The sequence below is a fragment of the Crotalus tigris genome, unplaced genomic scaffold (assembly GCF_016545835.1).
Source record: "Crotalus tigris isolate CLP2741 ecotype Arizona unplaced genomic scaffold, ASM1654583v1 scf7180000018765.387419, whole genome shotgun sequence".
Classification (NCBI taxonomy): Eukaryota; Metazoa; Chordata; class Lepidosauria; order Squamata; family Viperidae; genus Crotalus; species Crotalus tigris.
The window spans coordinates 359,737-385,914 of record NW_024097188.1 but is presented as its reverse complement, the minus strand read 5'-3'; the positions used below and the strand labels follow the sequence as shown (position 1 = coordinate 385,914).

Here is a 26,178-nt window from a genome sequence, read left to right as displayed (position 1 = left end):
CCATTCCAGACAAATGGCTGTCTAGTCTCTTCTTAAAAACTTCCAGTGTTGGAGCATTCACCACTTCTGGAGGCAGGTGGTTCCACTTGTTCTCACTGTCAGGAAGTTTCTCCTTCGTTCTAGGTTGCTTCTCTCCTTGATGAGTTTCCACCCGTTGCTTCTTCTCCTGCCTTCTTCAGGTGCTTTGGAGAATAGCTTGACTCCCTCTTCTTTGGGGCAGTCCCTGAGATACTGGAAGACAGCTATCATGTCATCCCCCCCCCCCGCTCGTCCTTCTCTTCCTTAAACTAGACATACCCAATTCCAGCAACCGTTCCTTATATGTTTCAGCCTCCAGTCCCCTGATCCTCTTTGTTGCTTTTCTTTCATCTATTGCTATAGATGATTCAGTAGTTTAATAAATATTTGATTCCTCCCTGCTGAATTATCCTCAGCCAGAATGAGGGATCAAAGGGAGAATCTGCCCTTGCTCCACTGTCTTGTTTTGTTCCTCAGCTATCTTTCTATGGAAAATTTGCTAGCTAGGCCCAGCTTGTCGAGAAGGGGAATAACGTCTGTCAATGGGGGTTTGGTTTTCATTGTTATTTCTCAAATTTAGATAGCCAGCTATCTCACACAAGTTGACTCTGGGCAGCATACACAGTGAAAATATAAAGTATTTTTCTTTTAAACGATAAGGAGTCAGTCTTGTTTACAGGATGTCTGGCCTGGCCCAAGGTCTCCTACGCTGAGGCTCTGGAATCAGCTACTATCTGAAGCTACTGATCCCTGGATCACTTTGCAAGAAAAACGAAAAAGATCACGTGAAGTATTAATACCACTCTTCAAGGCCTTGGTAAGGCCACACTCGGAATCCTGCATCCAGTTTTGGTCACCACGATGTAAAAAAGATGCTGAGACTCTAGAAAGAGGGCAGAGAAGAGCAACAAAGATGATCAGGGGACTGGAGGCTAAAAAAGATAAGGAACGGTTGCTGGAATTGGGTCTGTCTAGTTAAGTGGTTCTCAATCTGTGGGTCGGGACCCCATTTGGGGTCGAATGACCATTTCACGGGGGTCACCAAACCATGCTGTCCGCCGTTTTTTTCCCTTTTCCCTAGCTGTCCTACTCCCTCTTATTGGTGGCCACGCCCACTTGGGGGTCACCACAACATGGGGAACTGTATTATGGGGTCACGGCATTAGAAAGGTTGAGAATCACTGGTCTAGTTTAACGAAGAGAAGGACGAGGGGGGACAGGATAGCAGTATTCCAATATCTCAGGGGCTACCGTAAAGAAGAGGGAGTCAAGCTATTCTCCAAAGCACCCGAAGGCAGGACAAGAAGCAACGGATGGAAACTAACCAAAGAGAGAAACAACCAGGAACTAAAGAGCAACTTCCTGAATGAGAGAATAATTAACCAGTGGAACCACCTGCCTCCAGAAGCTGTGGATGCTCCAACACTGGAAGTTTTTAAGAAGAGACTGGACAGCCATTTGTCCGAAATGGTGTAGGGTTTCCTCCCTGAGCAGGGGTTGGACTAGATGACCTCCAAGGTCCCTTCCAACTTTACTACTATTACTACTTTCGGTCACTTTTGCCAAGTGCCCATAGGTGGAGGTAAGTGCTAAAGCAAACCTTCGCAATGCACAACATTTGCTGAGCAGTAAATAATTGATCCTGTGTAAAACAGTTCATTAATGAAGATTTCCAAAACAAACACGCTATTCCAGACTGAGCACAGTACACTAATTCAGACAATTCTATTTAAGTTAAGTTGATCCCTATATCAGTGGCCTCTTTCTTTCTCCCTACCAGCTATCTACAACAATGCCAAAAAGCTTCCCATTTATTATGCTTTGGTATGTGGGCCATTGTCAGGTTCAAAACTTGTTAAGGTGCCAGTTAAAATTTTTAACTTGTTTTCAGCTTATTTTCTGGATAAGCAATAATTTAGGGAGGGAGGGAAGGGAAGAAAGGAAATAGGGAGGGAGGGAAGAAGGAGAGGGAGGGATATGAAGAAAGGAAGGTATATGAAGATCCATCCCATGGGCCAAACACTCAAACTTAATAATATAATAGTAGTAAAGTTGGAAGGGACCTTGGAGGTCATCTAGTCCAACCCCCTGCTCAGGCAGGAAACCCTACACCATTTCAGACAAATAGCTGTCCAGTCTCTTCTTAAAAACTTCCAGTGTTGGAGCATTCACCGCTTCTGGAGGCAGGTGGTTCCACTGATTAATTGTTCTCACTGTCAGGAAGTTTCTCCTTAGTTCCAGGTTGCTTCTCTCCTTGATGAATTTCCATCCGTTGCTTCTTGTCCTGCCTTCAGGTGCTTTGGAGAATAGCTTAATTCCCTCTTCTTTATGGCAGCCCCTGAGATATTGGAATACTGCTATCCTGTCCCCCCTCGTCCTTCTCTTCGTTAAACTAGACATACCCAATTCTAGCAACCGTTCCTTATATGCTTTAGCCTCCAGTCCCCTAATCATCTTTGTTGCTCTTCTCTGTACTCTTTCTAGAGTCTCAACATCTTTTTTACATCGTGGTGACCAAAACTGGATGCAGGATTCCAACTTACCGTAGTTTATTAAACTGAGATATGACTGCATGACAGCATACTCTTAAAATGCCTTACGTGCCAAAGAGAAAAAAAACTCTGTTACTCCAGCACAAAAGACTGAAACACTCAAGATGTATATAATTGTGTATTTGGGGACCAAGAAAACCAAGATCATAGCATCCGGCCCTCTCAATTCCTGGCAAATAGATGGGGAAGAAATGGAGGTAGTGACCGATTTTATCTTCCTGGGCTCCAAAATCACCACAGATGGGGACTGCAGCCAAGAAATTAAAAGATGCTTGCTCCTGGGGAGGAAAGCTATGGCAAACCTAGACAGTATACTAAAAAGCAGAGACATCACCCTGCCAACAAAATTATGCATAGTCCAGGCCATGGTTTTCCCAGTTGTAACGTGTGGCTGTGAAAGTTGGATCTAAGAAAGGCTTAGCGCCAAAGTATGGAGGCCTTTGAACTCTGGTGCTGGAGAAGACTCCTGCGAGTCCCCTGGACTGCAAGGTGATCCAACCAGTCAGTCCTGGAGGAGATCAACCCCGACTGCTCTTGAGAAGGCCAGATCCTGAAGTGGAAACTCAACTACTTGGGCCACCTAATGAGAAGGAAGGACTCCCTGGAGAAGAGCCCAATGCTGGGAAAGATGGAGGGCAAGAGAAGAAGGGGACGGCAGAGAAGAGGTGGCTGGATGGAGTCCCTGAAGCAGGAGGCGTGAGCTTCAATGGACTCCAGAAGACGGCAGAGGACAGGAAGGCCTGGAGGAACGTGGTCTATGGGGTCGCGATGGGTCGGACACAGCTTCGCAACTAACAACAAGAACAAAGCCAGGCAAGCAACGACTTCACATTCCAACTTCTAATTTTCCAGGGAGAGATTTTAATCTATCTTCAACATAGTGGTACTTTCGGTCAGCAGGAGACCTAGTGCCTGGATCTTTACCACACTTAGCTGCTTGCTCAATACGTCTGCAGTGCATAGTCCTTTTCTTGGAACTGGCTGCAACGTGGATTAAACCCGAAACACTAGAGAAGGGGTGAAAAATGCATAGGTAAAATGCACAGGCCGTCCTTGACTTATAACCATTTGTTTAGTGACCATTCAAAGTTACAACAGCACTGGAAAAAGTGAACTAACGGCCGTTTTTCCTGCGACCGTTGCAGCAGTTAGAACAATTAACCAGGGGAACCATTTGCCTCCAGAAACGGTAAACACTGGAAGTTTTTAAGAAGAGACTGGACAGCCATTTGTCTGAAATGGTTTAGGGTTTCCTGCCTGAGCAAGGGGCTGGACTAGATGACCTCCAAGGTCCCTTCCAACTCTATTCTATTCTAAGAGACTGGACAGCCATTTGTCCAAAATGGTATGGGGTTTCCTGCCTGAGCAGGGGGTGTGTTATGTTATGTGTGTGTTATGTATGTGTACACTTTTGAGAGCAGGCAACAGAATTTCATTTTTAATGTGTGCCAATATGCCCACAGTAAAAACTGAAGATAAAGGTTATCTTAACTCACTGTCCCGTTTTCTAGTCTGGTGTTGGCACGTGTGCAGTCTCCCCCCTCCCTCTATGTATAAAAATACTATATGTATGTATGTATGTATGTATGTATGTATGTATGTATGTGTTTGTTTGTGTGTGTGTATACACACACACACCACACACATACACAGATGCATGCATACATAAGGATTTGTTCATAACCAAATAACCACCACAATTCTGCTAGATCAAAAGAACAGCCACTGCATCAGAGAGAAAGGAATGTGATATGTAATTTTGAATATATATTAGTAAGAAGAAGAAGAAGGCTATGGAGTGATGAATTAACCTATTGTTTATGACAATTAACTATATCTATTATTGTTAGTTAAATGCGTGTACCCAGACATTGTGCCGTTTGCTAAATATTGAAAATGTTATTTGGAAAAAAACCCAACCCCAACCCTAACTCCAAGCCAACCCTATAAAAACTAATAAACTCATAAAATCTACACAGAAAAAAGAAAAAAAGAACAGCCACAGCAGAGAATGCCCACCCGGGCAACCCACAAGAATTAGGGAAGCAAACATCGAGCAGCGCAGAACTTCGTCCACAAAACAGAACGCAGCCACGGAGATTCCCTGGTGCCTGAATTTGAACTTTCTTCCAAAAACGCCTATTATGATTTATCAGCCCATCTCAAACTGGCTGCGCATTCTTCCCAGCGAACCAAAACACAAAGTCAGCACGTGCAGGGCAGGCTTTTGGAGCATGACCAACTCTGACTCAAGGAGAAGGAAGTCCAGAGTTGTTTGCGTGCTTCCAAGGTGATCCACGATCTCTTGACCTGCTCCGTTCTGGTTTCTATTAGTTCGTGTTGATATTACTGTACAGCAAGTCCTGCTGGAGACAGCTTTTCAATCCTGGGCGCACAAACACAACCTCTTCATATTTCAAATACTCAGAATTAAGATTTTTTTAATAACTCCACACACGGGCAATTCAATGAAAAGAGGAGAATGAAAGTCTACGGGACTTGGGTTTGGCTAGTCTAAAGAAAAGAAGAAACAGGGGAGACATGGTAGCAGTATTGCAGTATTTGGGGGGCTGCCCCAAAGAAGAGGGGGTCAGGTTGTTCACCAAAGCCCCTGAGGGAAGGATGAGAAATGATTTGAAACTGATCAAAGAGAGAAGCAACCTGGAATTAAGGAGAAACTTCCTGACAGTGAGGACAGTTAACCAGTGGAACAGCTTGCCACCAGAAATCGTGAGCACTCCATCACTGGAGGTTTTTAAGAAGGGGGTAGACCAGTGATGGTGAACCTTTTAGAGACCGAGTGCCCAAACTGCAACCCAAAACCCACTTACGTTATCGTCGGGGGCCGGGTGGGCGTGGCCCATTGGATGGGTGTGGCCCATTGGGTGGGCGTGGCTTTGGCGGTAACGGCAGACTGGGTGGGACTAAAAAGTTCAATCAATCGATTCCAAGATCTTTTTTTTTTTCCTGTGAGAGGTTGAAATTGACTGATTGATTGAACCTTTTTTTTTTTTTTGCACACGCGGCGGAGGCCTAAAGCGAAAAGGTTTTATAAAACCCAGCTGAAGGCCTAGGACTAGGGTGACGGCGCACGTGCCCACAGAGAGGGCTCTGAGTGCCGCCTCTGGCACCCGTGCCATAGGTTCGCCACCACGGCCCTATTGCATCGCTGTCACAGACTTCCTTGGAATATTCCCCTTTGCCCAAGATTAAAAAAAAGGGAAAAAAAACAGATAAAACAGACACGCTCCCTTCGCTGGCAAGGACAGCACTTCCCGCGCTGAGCATGGCTGTTTCTTAACAGGGCCACGCAACCGTCCTTTGAGTTCATTCCTAAATGGGTTTCCTCAGGGGTTTACTCCACTTAAATCTTTTTTTTAAAAAAACAAACAAACAAAGCACCACTTAATATTCTAGCAGTCTCAGGAAAAAAAAAACAAATCTTCTCTATTGTAATATTCCTCCAGGAAGCTCAGAAGAGCAAGCCTTTTATTGTTTTATTCTGTAAGGGAGGTGAAGCCAAGTTCACCGGTAACCCCGAGCACTTTTTTTTTTTTCTGAGAGCTACTTAACAAGATTGGGCAAATCTGTTTCCTTGAACGCTGGGTGCCTAGTCAACAGGAAGGAGCTTGTTGACATTCTCCACAAGGCCAACATTTCCAAAACAGTGCCAGCTCTTGCTTTCTCCCTCAGATAAGTGGCCCTTTAGGGTAAATCCCTGGTTCTTCTAGGCTAGTGAAAACCTGCCCGCAACCCAAGGTGAAAGGGACAGAACAGCAACAGCAAAAAAAGAGAGGTTGAGACCACTTTAATACCACTGGGCTGGGCTGCATTAACAAAGGGAGAGAATCAAGATCACGTGAAGTGTTAATACCACTTTACAAGGCCTTGGTAAGGCCACACTTGGAATACGGCATCCAGTTTTGGTCACCACGATGTAAAAAAGATGCTGAGACTCTGGAAAGAGTACAGAGAAGAGCAACAAAGAGGATCAGGGGACTGGAGGCTAAAGCATAGAAGGAACGGTTGCTGGAACTGGGTATGTCCAGTTTAACGAAGAGAAGGACGAGGGGGGACATGAAAGCAGTCTTCCAGTATCTCAGGGGCTGCCCCAAAGAAGAGGCAGTCAAGCTATTCTCCAAAGCGCCTGAAGGCAGGACAAGAAGCAACGGATGGAAACCCACCAAGGAGAGAAGCAACCTGGAACTAAGGAGAAACTTCCTGACAGTGAGAACAATTAACCAGTGGAACCAGCTGCCTCCAGAAGCGGTGAATGCTCCAACACTGGAGGTTTTTAAGAAGAGACTGGACAGCCATTTGTCTGAAATGGTAAAGGGTTTCCTGCCTGAGCAGGGGGTTGGACTAGATGACCTCCAAGGTCCCTTCCAACTTTATTATTATTATGGACTTCAACTCCGAGAATCCCCAGCGTAGACTTTGTATATAGATGCAACAAAAGCGGCAACTTTTCAGATGTGTGGACTTCAAGTCCCAGAATTCCCCAGCCAACCATGCTGGCTGGGGAATTCTGAGACTTGAAGTCCACACATCTGAAAAGTTGAATTCTGAGAGTTGAAGTTATAATAATAAAGATGGAAGGAACCTTGGAGGTCATCTAGTCCAACCCCTTGCTCAGGCAGGAAACCCTACACCATTTCGGACAAATGGCTGTCCAGTCTCTTCTTAAAGACTTCCAGTGTTGGAGCATTCACCGCTTCTGGAGGCAGGTGGTTCCACTGGTTCATTGTCCTCATGGCCAGGAAGTTTCTCCTTAGTTCCAGGTTGCTTCTCTCCTTGGTTAGTTTCCCTCCGTTGCGTGTCTAAAGTGGAATTCTGGGAGTTTGCTAAGTCCACACGTCTTCGTGTCGAATTCTGGGATCTGAAGCTCGTGCAGCTTCAAGTTGCCACGTTTGAGAAACACGGCTTTAGACGCCCCAAGGATGTATCAGAGGCAAACGTGGTATTAAACCATGGGTCTTTTTTGTTTGTTTGTTTGCTTTTCCAAATCCAGGTTAGGGCTTTCCCACCCTGTGGGGCAATGATGGCATCTGAGGTCATACGAGGGGGGGAGAGGACAGAGGGGGGGGCTAGGGGGAGACACACCGCTTTGAACCTTCACAATGGCTCTGACACTCACCTGGGTGGACTGGATCACGGTAAGATCGTTGATGTAGCAGAAGCCGGCCCCCATGGCGGAGCGCAGGCCGGCGGTCCCAAAGGTCAGCCGGCGGCAGAGACGGTCCCGTAGCTCCTTATTCTTCCCATTCCGTAACAGGCTTTCGATCTGCTCTTTGGTCTTAGGGTTCTGCGAGGGAAAGGAGGAGCAGGGTCAGACTTCGCAGGGGCTCGGGAAAATGGGGAGGCGCGCACTCCTGGAGGGCTGACGATCTGGTGAAGGAACTCATGCTATCTGGGAGAGACGGTGCTAGGGGGGAATATCTGTAGCTCAGGGTTGAATGGTGGGCTGCCTGGTGCTCTCGGAGCTTGGCGGTTTTCTTGCAGACATTTCATGACCCAACTAGGGAACATCAGCAGTGCTAGAAGGGAGGAGGAGGAGGAGGAGGAGGAGGAAGAAGAAGAGGAGGAAGACTGTGGGGTCCCTGGTGCTCTCTGAGCTGGTGGCTTTCTTGCAGACCTTTCATGACCCAACTAGGGAACATCATCAGTGCTAGGAGGAGGAGGAGGAGGAGGAAGACAACGACGACTGTGGGGCCCCAGGTGCTCTCTGAACTGGGTGGTGTTCTTGCAGACGTTTTGTGACCCAGATAGGGAACATCATCAGTGATAGAAGGGAGGGGGGTTTGCACGCACACACACACACACACACACACAGAGAGAGAGAGAGAGAGAGAGAGAGAGAGAGAGAGAGAAGGAGGAGGAGGAGGAGGAGGAAGACTGTGGGATCCCCGGTGCTCTCTGAGCTGGGTGGTTTTCTTGCAGACCTTTCATGACCCAACTAGGGGACATCATCAGTGCTAGAAGGGGGGAGGAGGAGGAGGACAACGACTGTGGGGTCCCAGGTGCTCTCTGACTAGGTGGTGTTCTTGCAGACGTTTTGTGACCCAGCTAAGGAACATCATCAGTGATAGAAGGGAGGGCGGTTTGCACACACACACACACACACACAGACAGAGAGAGAGAGAGAGAGAGAGAGAGAGAGAGAGAGAGAAGGAGGAGGAGGACGACGACTGGGGGGGGTCCTTGGTGCTCTCTGAGCTGGGTGGTTTTCCTGAAGACGTTTCATGACCCAACTAGGGAACATCATCAATGCTAGGAGAGAGTGGGAGTTTATAGAAAGGAGGAGGAGGAGGACTATGGGGTCCTTGGTGCTCTCTGAGCTTGGTGGTTTTCCTGCAGACAGTTCATGACCCAACTAGGGAACATCATCAGTGCTAGAAGGGAGGAGGAGGAGGAGGAGGAGGAGGAGGAGGAGGAGGAGGAGGAGGAGGGAGGAGGAGGACAACGACGACTGTGGGATCGCTGGTGCTCTCTGAGCTTGGTGGTTTTCTTGCAGACATTTCATGACCCAACTAGGGAACATCATCAGTGCTAGAAAGGGGGCCCTTGATGCTCTCTGAGCTGGGTTGTTTTCTTGCAGACATTTCATTAGCAAACCAGGTAACATCCTGAGTGCTAGAAGGAAGTGAGGTTAAACAGCGAGCAAACCCTACATCCTTCTAACACGGATGATGTTACCTAGTTTGGCAATGAAACATCTGCAAGAAAACTGCCCACCTCGGAGAGCACCAAGCACCCCAGAGAAAGCCAGGCTATCTAGTAACTCGGCCACCTACGATCGAGCAAGCAAACCACTTCAGCCAACATCAGCTTCCGTTGTTATATCCCACTGCTTGGAAGAGTGAGGGGGAAGCAGGTCTGACTCAACCCAGCTTCCAGCTTCCCCAGCTGTGCATCAGCCTGAAAACCTCTGGAGCTATTGTAAGGTTTGTCTCCGTTGACTCTTCCACACTGGCCTTTCCCTTCATTTATTCAAATTTGTTATAGCCGTCCAAATCCGACGGGACCTTGGGCGGCCTGCAAAATAAAATAAAATAAAATCCATTAAAAAAAGAGATAAAACATAAAAATACGCAGAGAGCCTGGAACTTAAACGATCTTAAAGACAGGATTTTATTATTTTCCAAAGCTCCTGAAGGCAGGACAAGAAGCAACGGGTGGAAACTCATCAAGGAGAGAAGCAACCTGGAACTAAGGAGAAACTTCCTGACAGTGAGAACAATTAACCCGTGGAACCACCTGCCTCCAGAAGCGGTAAATGCTCCAACACTGGAAGTTTTTAAGAAGAGACTGGACAGCCACTTGTCCGAAATGGTCTAGGGCAGTGATGGCGAACGTTTTAGAGACCGTCCAAACTGCAACCAAAACCCACTTATGCATTGTTGGGTGCCGGGTGGGTGTGGCCCATTGGCTGGGTGTGGCCCATTGGCTGGGCGTGGTTGCGGTGGTGACAGCAGACTGGGTGGGACTAAAAAGTTCAATCAATCAATTCCAACTTTGCAAGATCTTTTTTTTCCCCGCGAGAAGTTGAAATTGACTGACTGACTGAACCTTTTTTTTTTTTGCACACGGCGGTGGAGGCCTAAAGCGAAAAGGTTTTATAAAATCCAGCTGAAGGCCCAGGACTGGGGCAATGGCGTGTGTGCCCACAGAGAGGGCTCTGAGTGCTGCCTCTGGCACCCGTGCCATGGGTTCACCACCACTGATCTAGTTGAATCATGAAACATCTGCAAGAAGACAGTCAAGTTCAGAGAGCACCAAGAGAGAATGAGAGAGAGAGAGAGAGAGAGAGAGAGAGAGAGAGTCCTAGTAGACAATCACCAAAATTTCTTAAAAAAAGGAAGTTTTTAAGAAGAGACTGGACAGCCACTTGTCCGAAATAGTGTAGGGTTTCCTGCCCGAGCAGGGGGTTGGACTAGATGACCTCCAAGGTCCCTTCCAACTTTAGTAATATGAACAAAATATGAGCCAGCAATGTGCTGCAGCTGCCAAAAAAGCCAACTCAGTGCTGGGCTGCATTAACAGAGAATCAGGATCACGTGAAGGGTTAGTACCACTCGACAAGGCCTTGGTAAGGCCACACTTGGAATACGGCATCCAGTTTTGGTCACCACGACGTAAAAAAGATGTTGAGACTCTAGAACAGTGGTTCTCAACAGTGGTTCTCAACAGTGGTTCTCAACAGTGGTTCTCAACAGTGGTTCTCAACCGCGACCCCATAATACAGTTCCCCATATTGTGGTGACCCCCAACCACTTATACATCACCGGGTGCCAGGGGCGTGGCCAAAGAAAAGGGGGAAAAAATGGCAGACAGCCTTGTTTGGCGACCCCCGTGAAATGGTCGTTCGACCCCAAATGGGGTCGCGACCCACAGGTTGAGAACCACCGCTCTAGAAAGAGTGCAGAGAAGAGCAACAAAGATGATTAGGGGACTGGAGACTAAAACATACAAAAAACAGTTGCTGGAATTGGGTATGTCTAGTTTAATGAAGAGAAGGATGAGGGGGGACATTGATAGCAGTCTTCCAGTATCTCAAGGGCTGCCCCAAAGAAGAGGGAGTCAAGCTGTTTTCCAAAGCCCCTGAAGGCAGAACAAGAAGCAACGGATGGAAACCGATCAAGGAGAGAAGCAACCTGGAACTAAGGAGAAACTTCCTGACAGTTAGAACAATTCACCAGTGGAACAACCTGCCTCCAGAAGCGGTGAATGCTCTAACACTTAAGAAGAGACTGGACAACCATTTGTCTGAAATGGTACAGGGTTTCCTGCCTGAGCAGGGGGTTGGACTATTTGACCTCCAAGGCCCCTTCTGACTTTATTATTATTATTATTAACCATATGAGGTGGGTTGGGCCGAGAGAGAACCACAGGCCGAAAGTCACCCAACCAGCATTTCATGCCTAAGGAAAGATTGAGAGAGAACAGTCCAGCACCTTCATCACCGTACCAAATCAATTACATCCCTCACGGGCTAACACTACTGTACAACTGGGCAAGGAGAAGGAAGCACAAAACACATCACAAAACCGTCTACAATTCCCCACCAAACCCCGCGTTAACGATCAATTTGGTAACCAACGATCGTTCAAATGTCAGACTTTGTAGAAGTCTTATGAAACCGCTTTGATTGCGGTTCAATAAAAGACCAGAACAAGCCAGAATTTGTTATAATATTTTTTGCTGCCGATCTCAGAAAGCCTTAATACGTGCTATTCTTTGCTTTGCCAAATTCTTTCCGCGAAACCCGGGACGATTTGCAGAGCTGCAAGCTCACGCTTTCATCTTTCTGCCAAACATGAAGATGGCTGGCTGATAGCGGAGCAGGGGGAGCGGAATTTACATTGCATAACACGCCCTGCAGCTTTCGATTTATGTGCTGTTGCTGAAGCACAAGCATGCGTGATAAAATCGGCTGTGGATCATGCGAGCTGATCTTTGCAGCTCCCGGCCTCCTCGCAGGTCACTTTAGAAAGGCGATGGAATCTAGTAATCCCAGGGATGAGTGAGAAGCTTGACCTTTACCACAAAGAGGTCAGCCAGGGACTGCCAGCTATTGATCAGCTGGTGGAAATTGAGAAATACAGTTCTTTCAAAGACAGAACGTTTTCATTTTATTTGTTAATTAAATTTATTTGCTGCCCACCGCTGTTTCGCTGAGTTATTTGGGGTCCGGATCTGGCTGACCTTCTCTGAACAACTCCACCGACATCAGCCTTGAATAAAAGGACATTCTCTCCTGTTTAAATCGTGAAATTTGATGGAGCTGAGCATGACTCAGGGTATCATTTGCACATGAATGAGATGAAGTAAACAGGCTCTATCCAATTCATCTGCAAATGATGTTCTGAGTCATGTTCGGTTCCGTCAAATTGAAGTAAAAATGCACGCTGCCTTGAACAGGGAAAAGAGGAGAAAATACATTTTACCTCCGAGTGCGTGATCAAATCTAAATAACTCAAGATTCACGTGTTTCTGTCTGGGATGGCAGAAGAGGGGGGTTCAATTCGATCACAGAACAATGTGTGTTTCCAACAGAAAGAAACGCTGTTCTATTCTTCAACATTTCTTGCAAAAAATAATAATAATAATAATAATTTGGAATTAATCTGTGCAAAGATCCATAATCTCAAGTTTTCTGTTTTTCTATCAGTTAGCAATTCTTCTTGTTGTTGTTATGCCATATCCGTTATGGGACGTTGGCGATCCTGTTGGCGATCCTGTTTTTATCAGCAGCCGCACAAAAAAGTGCTGCTGAGTTTTGTCCAAACCGGTCCCTTAGATTTTGAAGCCACGATGTTCTTCTTCTGCCTGGACCTCGTTGGCCTTCCATCTTTCCCTGGAGGATTAAATGGAGTAGGCCGTATTTTTCTGGGTGTCGCATCATGTGTCCGAAATATTCTAATTTTCGTCTTTTAATTGTTTTGATGATTTCCCTGGGCTTTCCCAGGCGGCTTATCACCTCGTTTCTGATCTTGTCAACCCAGCTTTCTTCGTAACAGCCTGTCAATGCACATTTCCAATGCTTCTCCTCTCTTCAGGTGGCCTCCTGTCAGAGACTGTCAGCAATTATATAGTTTAAACGTGCAACTCATGGGAAACCTTGCCCATGGAGGCATGAAATAATACCTCTTTCTCTCTGAGAACTTAAGGGAAAGTAGACGGTGCCTACCAATCGGACGGCGCTTTAAAATGGTGCTTTTTCCTCCCATTTCCAAGAATCACTGAAAAAAGCAGATGATCGAAGAAAAGGAGAAGAGCACAGGTGGCCCTCGACTTAAAAGACGTTCGTTTGGTGACCATTTGAAGTTGCGTCATTGAAAAAAAAAGGGACTTATGACTATTCGTCAAGCGGACGAGGTTGCGGCATCCCCAGGGTCACGTGATCAAAACTGGGATGCTTGCAACCGGCTTGTATTTATGCCAGTTCCATGAATGATGTCCTGGGGTTCAAGTAATAGTAGTAAAGTTGGAAGGGACCTTGGAGGTCATCTAGTCCAACCCCCTGCTCAGGCAGGAAACCCTACACCATTTCGGACAAATGGCTGTCCAGTCTCTTCTTAAAAACATCCAGTGATCGCCTTTTGCGACTTTCTTTCTTTTCGACTTCAGACCATCCTGATAAGATTTGGCAGATCCTAAATCTCTTATCTGGGGTTCGACATAACGATATGTTTAGCCAGCAACAAAATTCCAGCTCCTGTGAAAAGAATGCCCCCACTGGCACTCGTACAGAGTTCTCTGTCCAAATATTAACAACATGGGAGAATTCAGCCTCTTGTTGATAAGGATAGTAGCTGAGCCTCGTTAAGTGTGGCAAAAGTATTAAGCCAGCTTGAATTTCCTTATTAGAAGAATATATAAATAGGCCTTCCTTCCCTAAGAAATGCAGGTAAGATTGCAACACAGGTGGTCCTCCACTCACGTCCGCAGCTGAGACCTGGATTTCCATTTGCTAAGCAAGTGCACTATTTTACAACCTTTTTGACCACGGATGTTAAGCGAATCGCTGCAGATGTTGTGTGAATCACACAGCCAGCTAAAACATATAAGAAAAGGCTGCTGGAATTGGATATGTCTAGTTTAATGAAGAGAAGGACGAGGGGGGACATGATAGCTGTCTTCCAGTATCTCAGGGGCTGCCATAAAGAAGAGGGAGTTAAGTTATTTTCCAAAGCACCTGAAGGCAGGACAAGAAGCAACGGGTGGAAACTAATCAAGGAGAGAAGCAACCTAGAACTAAGGAGAAACTTCCTGACAGTAAGAACAATTAATCAGTGGAACTACCTGCCTCCAGAAGCGGTGAATGCTCCAACACTGGAAGTTTTTAAGAGACTGGACAGCCATTTGTCTGAAATAATAATAATAATGATGATAATGATAATGATAGTAGTAGTAGTAGTAGTAATAGTAAAGTTGGAAGGGACCTTGGAGGTCATCTAGTCCAACCCCCTGCTCAGGCAGGAAACCCTATACCATTTCAGACAAGTGGCTGTCCAGTCTCTTCTTAAAAACTTCCAGTGTTGGAGCATTCACCGCTTCTGGAGGCAGGTTGTTCCACTGGTTAATTGTCCTCACTGTCAGGAAGTTTCTCCTTAGTTCTAAGTTTTAAGTTGCTTCTCTCCTTGATTAGCTTCCATCCGTTGCTTCTCATCCTGCCTTCAGGCGCTTTGGAGAATAGCTTGACTCCCTCTTCTTTGGGGCAGCCCCTCAGATACTGAAACACTGCCACCATGTACTCTCTCGTCCTTCTCTTCATTAAACTAGACATATCCAATTCCAGCAGCCTTTCCTTATATGTTTTAGCTTCCAGTCCCCTGTTGCTCTTCTCTGCACTCTTTCCAGAGTCTCAACATCTTTTTGACATCTTGGTGACCAAAACTGGATGCCGTATTCCAAGTGTGGCCTTACCAAGGCCTTGTAAAGTGGTATTAACACTTCACGTGATCTTGATTCTATCCCTCTCTTGATGCAGCCTAGCACGGTGTTGGCCTTTTTGGCAGCTGCAGCACAGTGCCGGCTCATATTTAAATGATTGTCCACTAGGACTCCGAGATCCCTCTCACAGTTGCTACTATTGAGCAAGGTACCCCCTTATACTATACCTGTACAGTTGGTTTTTCTTGCCTAAATGTAGAACCTTCCTTTTTTCACCATTGAACTTCATTCTGTTAGATAGCGCCCAGTGTTCAAGTCTGTCCAGATCCTCCTGCAACCTAAGCCTGTCTTCTGGAGTGTTGGCTACTCCTGCCAGCTTGGTGTTATCTGCATATTTGATGAGTTCCCCATCTATCCCCTCATCCAGATCGTTGATGAAGATGTTGAAGAGCACTGGGCCCAGAACAGAGCCCTGAGGCACCCCACTACACACTTCCCTCCATGTAGATGCGGTTCCATTGAGGACCACATGCTTGTTTGTGCGGCCCAGTTGCTGGCATGCCGCGCCCCGGTACCAGCCCACAGACCAGGGGGTTGGGGACCCCTGAACTAGAATCTAACAAGCTAAGCCAAGATCCGAATCTATGATTAGCTGCACATTAAAAGTCAGTTCTCTGCGTCTGCCAGCATCCACGAAATCCCAAGCCATGGCTTTCACTTTCTCCTCTATCTGTGCATCTGGTGGCATGTTATTAATCATTTCCTGTATCCCATTTTAGAGACAGCTGCAGCCTAAAATAGGCTTCCCAGCCGGAGGGAAGTTCTTGAAGCAAGCAAATTGAACAGCTCCACAGTTTGAGAAGATGTCACTTGGGTGGCCCCTCCCTTTGGGTTCATAATCTCTGAAAAGATCCAACACTGATATAGGATTCAGTAGAATGCTAAGCATTTGGGGAACTGAAGTCCACCTATCTTAAAGTCGCCAAGCTGAGATACACCGTATTAAGCATTCTCTCCAATGTTTCCTTAGGAAAACATCAGCACACAACGTAACAAGATTGGTAATGGTGCCAGCCAATTCTGCAACCTGTAAGACATTTTTTTTTTCCACATGAAGAAGCTACACAGTTCATGGAATTTTTCTAGTTATTACAGAATGTCTAGGATTCCTACAGGTCTAGTCTTCTCAGCATCCTAAGATGTAAAAGTCAGCAGCACCAAAGGCTATTTTTTTTTAAATCCATAACATTCAATAACTCTCATTTAAATCCCTCTAATGGCAGCTTTTTAAAAGCATATATATATAATTTGCTCCTAGAAGCACGAAGCCGAAAACACCAGCCTGAAGATGACGAATGGGACCATCGAAACGTCGCCAAGACACTTCAAATTTGATGCGGGAGAAAATCCGAATAACCAAAGACCTACAAACCTCAGAAAACACACACACACACACACACACACACACACATATATAATGCTATTAATGCTATTACACACACACACACACATATTTGTGTGTGTGTGTGTTTTCTGAGGTTTTCGCGGGTGTTTGTATGTAGGTCTTTGGTTATTCGGGTTTTCTCCCGCGTAAAATTGGAAGTGTCTTGGCGATGTTTCGACGAAGTCCCATTCGTCATCTTCAGGCTGGTGTTTTCGGCTTCATGCTCCTAGCTTGCTTCTAGAAGCACAAAGCCGAAAACACTAGCCTGAAGATGACAAATGGGACTTCGCTAAAGGGGTTGGTGTCGCCAAGAAAACTTTGGTTTCTGGATCATGGACTGCATTTCCTTCGCGAAGGATTCTCGGCAAGCGACGGGCTGCACCTCACAAAAAGAGGGGGGAAATGTACTCGGAAAAAGACTGCCCCAACTCATCAGGAAGGCTTTAAACTAAAATTGAGGGGGGGGTGACCAATCTTTAGAATCTCTAGAACCCACAACCAATTATAAATCCCAAGAAAACAAATCAAACAAAGAGGTGGGCAGGGACAAGAAAAAAGAAAAACTCAAACAACATTCAGGAGATGCAGGAAACACACCCACAGACAGGCATAAAAGTCTTAAATGCTTATATACAAACGCTCAAAGCTTGGGGAACAAACAGGCTGAACTAGAAGCAATAGTACACGAGGAAGGGTATGACATAGTTGGCATTACAGAAACCTGGTGAAATGAAACCCATGAATGGAATGGACTAATGCAGTGGTTCTCAACCTTTTTAATGCCGCGACCCCCAACCGGTCGTAAGTCGAGGACTACTCAACTGGTCGTTAAGTCGAGGACTACTCAACGGGTGCAGCACCTTTTGCAGAATGGGACTTTTGGCGGGCTCAGCAGGGCAGAGACAGCCTGGACAATTCCTATTGGCTTTTGAAAGCCAATAGAATGAGACTCTATTCAAAAGAGTTTATTCTATTGGCTTTCAAAAGCCAATGGAATAAAAGGGAGTAGCACAGCTAAGGAAAAGGGGGAAAAAATGGTGGACTGCGTTGTTTGGCGACCCCCGTGAAATGGTCGTTCGACCCCAAATGGGGTCCCGACCCACAGGTTGAGAACCACTGGACTGATGGATGGATACAAATTGTTCAGAGGAAACAGGTCTACAAAAAGAGGAGGGGGCGTTGCCCTATATGTAAGAGAACATTACATATCTCCCGAAATGCACATGATCAAAGATAGTCTCTCCAGAATGCATATGGGTCAATATAAAAGAGGGGGGAAAAACCGGCATCACCATAGGTGTATATTACAGACCACCCCACCAATCAGAAGAAATAGAGGAACTCTTTGCCAACCAGTTAATAAATGTATGTAGGAAACATACCGCAGTAGTAATGGGAGACTTCAACTATCCAGATATCAACAGGGAGACAAGCTCTGCAGTGATTGGGAGATCAAACAGATTCCTAACCAACCTAGCCAACAACTTTGTCACTCAAAAGATGGAGGAAGGAACCAGATGTAAATCCATACTGGACTTAATCCTTACTAATAGAGAAGAAGCGATAGCTGAAGTTGCCGGAACCTTGGGTGAAAGTGACCACGTCATACTGGAATTTAATATAACGCAAACACTAGCAACAGAAAACAATCCAACCAGCGTCTTAAACTTCAAAAGAGCTGACTTTAACAAACTCAGAGAGAACCTAGGAAAGATCCCATGGATGAAAATCCTAAAGGGCAAAACAATCCAAGAAGCATGGGAAACTCTGAAAAAATGCAATCACAAAAGCCCAGTCTAGCACAATACCACTGAAAGACAAAAACAAGAAATTCAAGAAGAAACTAGCAAGGCTGCACAAAGATCTCTCTGACAAACTGAAAGACAAAAAGGACAAATACAAAAAAAAAATGGAAAGAGGGTCACATAACTAAGGCCAATTATCAGCCAGAACATGCAAAGATGAAGTCAGGAAAGCAAAGGCTCAGAACGAACAAAGACTTGCAACAGAAATCAAGAATAATTAAAAAAAAAGTTTCTTCCAATATGTGAACAACAAGAAAAAGGACAAGGAAACTGTGGGTCCACTAAAGAGAAAAGATGACAAGGAAATAACAGGCAACAGGGAGAAAGCAGAACTGCTTAACTCATACTTTGCATCAGTCTTCACACAAAAAGAAACCATAGCACAACATACCAAAAAAAAAAAAAACCACTGCAAAAGAGAAATTAGAAACAAAAATTAAAATAAGCAAGAAAATGATAAGAGAACACCTATCCAACCTTGACGAATATAAATCACCAGGACTTGACAGATTACATCCCAGAGTTCTGAAGGAGCTGGCAGATGTTATCTCAGAACCATTGCACCACACATCTTTCATAAATCCTGGAGCACCAGGGAAATACCCGAAGATTGGAAAAGGGCTGATGTGGTCCCCATCTTCAAAAAAGAGAAAAAAAACAGACCCAGGAAACTACAGACCAATCAGTCTGACATCAATACCTGGGAAGATCCTGAAAAAGATAATAAAAAAAACAGATCTGCGAACAACTAGAAGCAAACAAAGTTATAACTAGTAGCCAGCACAGCTTTATCAAAAACAGATCATGCCAAACCAATCTCATCTCATTCTTTGATAAAGTGACTAAACTAATAGACCAGCGAAACGCAGTGGACGTAGTATATTTAGACTTCAGTAAGGCATTTGATAAGGTAGACCACAACCTATTCCTTGGTAAGCTAGAAAAATAGACAACATCACCATCAGATGGAGCTGTAGCTGGCTGGCAAACTGTACTCAGCGAGTAGTCCTCAACGGCACTACATCTATATGGAGAGGAGTAAGCAGTGGGGTACTACAAGGCTCCGTCTTAGGCTCAGCACTTTTCAATATCTTCATCAATGACTTAGATAACTGAAGGGGAACTCATCAAATTTGCAGATGACACCAAACTGGCAGGAATAGCCAACACCCCAGAAGACAAGCTCAGGATCCAAAAAGATCTTGACAAACTTGAACAATGGGCCCTATCCAACAAAATGAGTTTCAATGTGGAGAAAAGCAAAGTCTTACATTTAGGCAGGAAAAACCAAAGGCGCAAGTACAGATTGGGCGAGACCTGGATTAAAAATAGCCACTGTGAGAGGGACCTTGGAGTCCTAGTGGACGATCACTTGACCGTGAGCCAGCCGTGTGCAGCAGCAGCCAAAAAAGCTAATGCAATCCTGGGTTGTATAAACAGAGGCATAGAATCAAGATCACATGAAGTATTACTACCGCTTTATAAAACCCTAGTGAGGCCACACCTGGAATCCTGCAGCCAATTTTGATCACCATATCACAAAAAAGATGTTGAGAGTTTGGAAAAAATTCAGAGAAGAGCAACTAAGATGATCAAAGGCCTGGAGACTAAAACATATAAAGAAAGGCTGTGGGACTTGGGTTTGGCCAGTCTAAAGAAAAGAAGAAATAGGGGAGACATGATAGCAGTGTTCCAGTATTTGAGGGGCTGCCGCAAAGAAGAGGGGGTCAAATTATTCTCCAAAGCACCAGAGGGAAAGACAAGAAATAATGGATGGAAACTGATCAAGGAGAGAAGCAACCTGGAATTAAGGAGAAACTTCCTCACAGTGAGGACAATTAACCAGTGGAACAGCTTGCCACCAGAAATCGTGGCGCTCCATCACTGGAGATTTTTTAAGAAAAGGCTAGACAGTCACTTGTCTGAGATGATATAGGTTCTCCTGCTTAAGCAGGGGGCTGGACTAGAAGATCTCCAAGGTCCCTTCCAGCTCTATTCTATTCTATTCTATTCTATTCTATTCTATTCTATTCTATTCTATTCCATTCCATTCCATTCCATTCTAAAATGATGGCACTAAAATGTGGGATATGGACAGACTAATGGACTGCCCATTGCCAGATACCGGAATTTTAATATTTGCTCTCCAGTTTTACTTTGCAATGCAGGCACACAGATCCTTCCTTCTGCCAGTTATCCACAGATAATGTCCATTAATTTCCAAAATGCAGACTCCTGACTTTTAGACAGCTCTCATTCCTATGCATATATTTTTTTTCCCTCTTCCATACTAACAGCTTTCCTATGAGGTCATCAAACAGGCTGGAAAGGAGAAACCTGAAACAAGGTCGCCAAAAAACTAGAAATGGATGCCAATTGGAGGTTATTTCCAAAAGAGGGGGGGGAAAGGAAGCATGCAAAAGGTTATAAATAGATAGCATAGAAAGCACGAATTCAAGATACATATTTGCTATCCATTTCTAAAATGTCCTTAACTTCCAAAAATGAGATGAAACAATAGGTTTCTATATAGTCTCTAGATTTAATACATTTAAATATTGAATTAATCTTGCATTAATATTTTATACAACTTATTCTGTCCTGGTTTTTTTTTTCAATTTATGTACACTTGTAACACATGCAAGGGGTTTTTTTTAACCATACAAGATCTGATGTATTTTTTTATATTGTAATAAAAAAGTAGATTGAGTTGAATTTTGTAAGGAAAGGAGCTTTAAGACAAAGGCTGTAGGGTGTGTGTGTGTGTGTGTGGGTGGGTGGGTGTAACTTTTTTATACATATGTTCTATTCTTCCAGAGAGATGTCATAAAACCTGTGAGCAGCTTAAGACAAATCGACTTAATCTCATGTTATTTCATAGCACCCCAAAGGCAAATAGCATTTTAAAAAAAAAATACTAGCTATCTCCTGCTAGAAAAAAAAATAGATTTTTTGTTTGATGCGGAGAACTGCAAAGCATCCATTCCCCCCTCAGACATTTTCCCTCACTGCCTATCCTCCTGATAAGATTAACAAGGCTACATTGCACTGTGTATTTCTTAAATAATACCCTTTCAGGATGTGGTGTTGCAATCACATAAAGCCGGTTTTGAGTCGCTCTGGAGAAAGAGGAAAGCATTTCCAAACATATTACAATCTCCCCCACACACAACCCAAATCAGACAGTCTGTAGCTCCTTTTTCCTCTGTTAAAAGGGATGGAAGCTTTTGCATACGATTTGATGGGTCAAAAAAAGGAGGCACAGAGACCTTGATTTTTTTTTCAGCAAAGGAGAAAGCCCATTTTGGCACAAACAAGCCATTTGTAAAAGATAACAACAACCTGCTGTGGTCCTGGCTTGGCGGTCGTTCCTCCAACATCCTTCCCACTTCAGACTCTGCCAGGTAGACTGGGTTGGCATTGCCAATGCCCACCTGCCCCCCCCCGCACTCAACCCCCCCAAGGCCAGCTAGATAACCTTTATTGTCCTTTTTTTACTGTGGGCACACTGGCACACATCCAAAACGAAATTCTATCGCCTGCTCTCAAAAGCGTACACACACCTAACACGCATATAGACACGCTATATGCACACATATGTATACACCTATACCCTTATCTATAAATAAATCTCCATATGAATCCCTGTGTGTAATTTATGCAACCTGCTGCGGTCCTGGCGTGGAGGACCTTCCTCCAACATCCTTCCCAGGCTGGATTCTACCAGGTGGGGGCTGATGCCCAGGCTGGGTTGGCATTGCCAATGCCTCCTGCCCCTCCCCACTCAACCCTCCCCCCCAAAAGGCCACCTAGATAACCATTATTGTCTTTTTTTTTACTGTGGGCACACTGGCACACATTCAAAACGAGATTCTATCTCCTGCTCTCAAAAGCGTACACACACCTAACACACATATAGATATGCTACATGCATGCACACCTATAAATAAATCTCCATATGAATCCGTGTGTGTAATTTATGCAACCTGCTGCAGTCCTGGCGTGGAGGACCTTCCTCCAACATCCTTCCCAGGCTGGATTCTGCCAGGTGGAGGGCTGGTGCCCAGGCTGGGTTGGCATTGCCAGTGCCCATCTGCCTCTCCCCACTCAACCCCCCCAAAAGGCCACCTAGATAACCTTTATTGTCCTTTTTTTACTGTGGGCACACTGGCACACATTCAAAACGAGATTCTGTCGCCTGCTCTCAAAAGCGTACACACACCTAACACGCATATAGATACGCTACATGCATGCACACCTACATACCTATAAATAAATCTCCAGATGAATCCCTGTGTGTAATTTATGCAACCTGCTGAGGACCTTCCTCCAACATCCTTCCCAGGCTGGATTCTGCCAGGTGGGGGGCTGGTGCCCAGGCTGGGTTGGCATCGCCAGTGCCCACCTGCTTGCTCTTGCCAGGACCCCCCCACACACACACCCTACACACACACACCCCAAAAGGTCACCTCTCTTTCCTGATCGATGTATTCCGTGCAAATTCTTATTTTTGGCCAGCTGGGGAGGGTCTCTCTCTCTCTCCCCCCCCCTTGCAAGGGGTGGGGGGTTTCCCTTCCCCCCCTCCGTGCCCACACCCACCTTGTCCCAGCTCAGCCACTGCCCCACCGCCCGGTCCAGCTGGGCGTCCCCGGTGCTGCAGCCGATCAGCAGGTTGGAGTTGACATCCCCCACCCGCACGTCCCGGGGGTCGCCCATGGCTGGCTGGCTGGGTGGGTGGGTGTCTCCAGCGGGCAAAAGAGGGAGGAAAAAAAGGGGTGGGTGGGTGGTCAGGTCGACCCAGCTGCGGCGGCGCTCCCGCTCACACGTGCAACTGCGGGCTGCAAACCTGCGGGCGGGGGGGTGAGGAGGGAGGGAGAGGAGGGAGGGAGGGAGGGGGCGGGGGAGGGAGAGAAAAAAAAGGAGGGAGGAGTCACGTGACCGCCCCGCTCCTCCTCCTCCCCGCCCCTCCCCCGGCCTGGCGGAGGGGCTCTCACAGGAAGGGCGGGAGGCGGCCGAGCGAGGGGAGGGGCTTCCCTAAAAAAAAAAAAAAAATGGGCGGGGGAGAGGCCTCTCTCAAAAAATAAGTAGGGGAGGGGGCTGTCAATCTCCCCTCGGCCCACCCACCTCCAGACTGTGTTTTCTGCTCTTTTTTCCTCAGAGGGATTGTTTTGGGAGGGGGGTGGGGGGGAAAGGGGGAGGCCTCCAGAAGCGTTCCGAAAATATTTATAATATTTATAGAGGTAGCCAAGACCCCCTCCTCATCGTAAAGGGACCCTCCTCCTCGTTTCCACCCCACCCACCCCCCCCGCCACACGACCACCGGCACCGCCGCGCCCCTTTCGGCCGGCAAGTGCCGCTGAGGCGAAAGCGGGCGCGCATGCGCGCTGCCGACAAGCCCCAGCGCGCGCGCCCAGCGGGCGGCTTAGTAAGTGAGAGCGGTGGGTGGGCGGAGAAACCCGAAGGCGCCGCCGTAAAGCCGTGAGGTCCCGCCCACCCGCGCCTTCGCCCGCTCGACCCGCGGGGGCTGCTGGGAAATGTAGTCGGGGTGTGTTTTCCCCAGCACATCTTTCTGTGCTTTCTTTCATTTTCTTTCTTTCTTCTTCCTTCCTTCCCTTTATTTTCTTTCTTTCTTTCTTTCTTTCTATTAAATTTTTATGCCTCCTATCTTCTCTAGAAGGTAACTGGGTGGATTACAAGTTCTTTCTTTCTTCTTTCTTTTATTTTCTTCTTCCTTCCTTCTCTTTATTCTTTCTTTCTTTCTTTCTTTCTTTCTTTCTTTCTTTCTTTCTTTCTTTCTTTCTTTCTTTCTTTCTAGTAAATTTTTATCTCCTATCTCCTCTAGAAGGTAACTGGGTGGATTACAATTTCTTTCTTTCTTTCTTTAATTTTCTTCTTCCTTCCTTCCTTCTCTTTATTTTCTTTCTTTTTCTTTTAAAATTTTATGCCTCCTATCTCCTTCCTTCCTTCCTTTCTTCTTTTCTTTCATTTTCTTTCTTTTTCCTTCCCTTTATGTTCTTTCTTTCTTTCTATTAAATTTTTATGCCTCCTATCTCCTTTAGAAAGTAAGTGGGCGGATCACAAGTTCTTTCTTTCTTTCTTTCTTTCTTTCTTTCTTTCTTTCTTTCTTTCTTTCTTTCTTTCTTTCTTTCTTTCTTTCTTTCTTTCTTTCTTTCTTTCCATCATCAAACAGAAAACAATACCCTAATCAAGGCACTATCAAGCAGAAACCCACAATCCCAACCATACTGGCTGTGTGTAAAGGTTCCACCTGTATCTCTTGAAAATCCAAATCCCGACTCTGCATTCAGAGTCCATCGATCGCTAAAAAGCTTAGAAAGCTAAAAGCTTTAAAAGCCCCTCCTCACTCAGCTTTCTTTTATCTCAGACACGCGATTGCAAAGGACATGTTTGATGTCGGGCGATGGGAGTTGTAGATCAAGGCACCTGGAGGGGCGCCAGCTTAAAGCTTGCCTCTTTTTTTCCAGACCTATCTGATGACTTGAGCGCATTCGAAAAGCAGCTGGTGAATGAAATGGGCACGAATTGCCCCTATAGCTGTATATTTATTTTCCAGGCTGGTTGTTTTTGTCTCTTTCTTCATTGCTTATTTAACAGGGCCCGTCTGTGTTTCACCTGCCCGCTCAGGTGACACACGATCAGAGTCCTTTGCTGTTGCCCCATCTTTCCGGCAGCGGCCTCTTTGTCATGTTTTCCAGTGTAATTTTAAACCTATGTTGTGATCGAAGGACATCCGGATCTCCTTGCAACCAGAATACAGAATAGAAGAACAGCATAAGAGTATAGGAAGGGACCTTAGAGGTCTTTATAACAATCCCTAAAATATTAGCAAACTGTTATATCATGTCACCCCTGGTCCTTTTTTTCACTAAACAAAATAACAGAGTTGGAAGGGACCTTGGAGGTCATCTGGTCCAACCCCCTGCTCAGGCAGGAGACCCTATACCATTTCAGACAAATGGTTGTCCAGTCTCTTCTTAAAATCCTCCAGTGATGGAGCACCCACAACTTCTGGAGGCAAGCAGTTCCACTAGCTAATTGTTCTCACTGTCGGGAAATTTCTCCTTAGTTCTAGGTTGCTTCTCTCCTTGATTGGTTTCCATCCGTTGCTTCTTGTCCTGCCTTCTTCGGATGCTTTGGAGAACAGGTTGAACCCCCCCCCCTTCTTTGTGGCAGCCACAACGGGTGCCGTAGAAACTCCCGCCAGATGTGCAGATGCCAAAGAGTAGTGAAGTTCATGGAGTGTGGTTCAACCATCAATTCGGACGTCTACTGTGAAACGTTACAAAAACTCAGATGAGCCATCCATAACTAGCGTAGGAGCATGCTGACGTCTGGTGTGGTGTCTGTTTACGACAGTGCTCGTCCGCACATCACTATTATTATTCTGTTGGAATTATAGTAGTAGTAGTAGTAGTAGTAGTAGTAGTAGTAGTAGTAGTAGTAGCAGGAAAATTGAAGAAAGAGACCAGGGGACTAATTCTGGCTGCACAAGACCAAGCCTTAAGGACAAATGCATATAAAGTCAAAATTGAGAAGATAGCAACAGACAGTAAGTGCCGCCTACGCAAAGAAGCTGAAGAAACAGTGGAGCACCTGGTAAGCTGTTGCAAGAAGATTGCACAGACTGACTACAAGCAGCGGCATGACAAAGTAGCAACAATGGTGCATTGGAAGATCTGCAAAAAAAATCATTTGCCTGTAAGCAAAAACTGGTGGGATCATAAAATAGAGAAAGTCATAGAAAATGATAAAATTAAACTGCTCTGGGACTTCAGAATTCAAACAGACAAGCACCTGCAACATAACACCCAGACTTAACAATTGTCGATAAGAAAGACAAAAAAGTCTGGATAGTGGACGTGGCAGTGCCTGGAGACAGCAGAATAGACAAGAAAGAACTGGAGAAGATAACAAAATACAAAGACCTACAAATAGAAATAGA

General features: G+C 45.7%; 1 protein-coding gene across 2 annotated transcripts; it reads right to left on the bottom strand.

The window, feature by feature from the left end:
- Positions 1-312: 312 nt before the first annotated feature.
- On the bottom strand, positions 313-23,067 carry PGM2L1 (phosphoglucomutase 2 like 1). Of its 2 annotated transcripts, none has more exons than XM_039355891.1 (3): positions 22,815-23,067; positions 7,708-7,875; positions 313-901 (listed from the first exon to the last, which is right to left on the bottom strand). In XM_039355891.1, exons 1-3 carry the CDS (start codon positions 22,929-22,931, stop codon positions 872-874), a joined length of 315 nt encoding a protein of 104 aa, XP_039211825.1. In that variant the 5' UTR covers positions 22,932-23,067; the 3' UTR covers positions 313-871. The 2 variants fall into 2 exon arrangements, with proteins under 2 accessions (XP_039211825.1, XP_039211824.1); XM_039355890.1 differs by lacking the exon at positions 313-901 and adding an exon at positions 6,474-6,527.
- Between the last annotated feature and the right edge of the window lie 3,111 nt (positions 23,068-26,178).

Excerpts from the sequence above, each read along its gene's own strand:
- PGM2L1 (XM_039355891.1), bottom strand. The coding sequence starts at position 22,931 with ATGGGCGACCCCCGGGACGTGCGGGTGGGGGATGTCAACTCCAACCTG. Across the intron at positions 7,876-22,814 it reads AGTGGCTGAGCTGGGACAAG|AACCCTAAGACCAAAGAGCA; the intron begins GTGGGTGTGGGC and ends TTTCCCTCGCAG. Across the intron at positions 902-7,707 it reads CCGTGATCCAGTCCACCCAG|AGTCTCAGCATCTTTTTTAC; the intron begins GTGAGTGTCAGA and ends CCCTCTTTCTAG.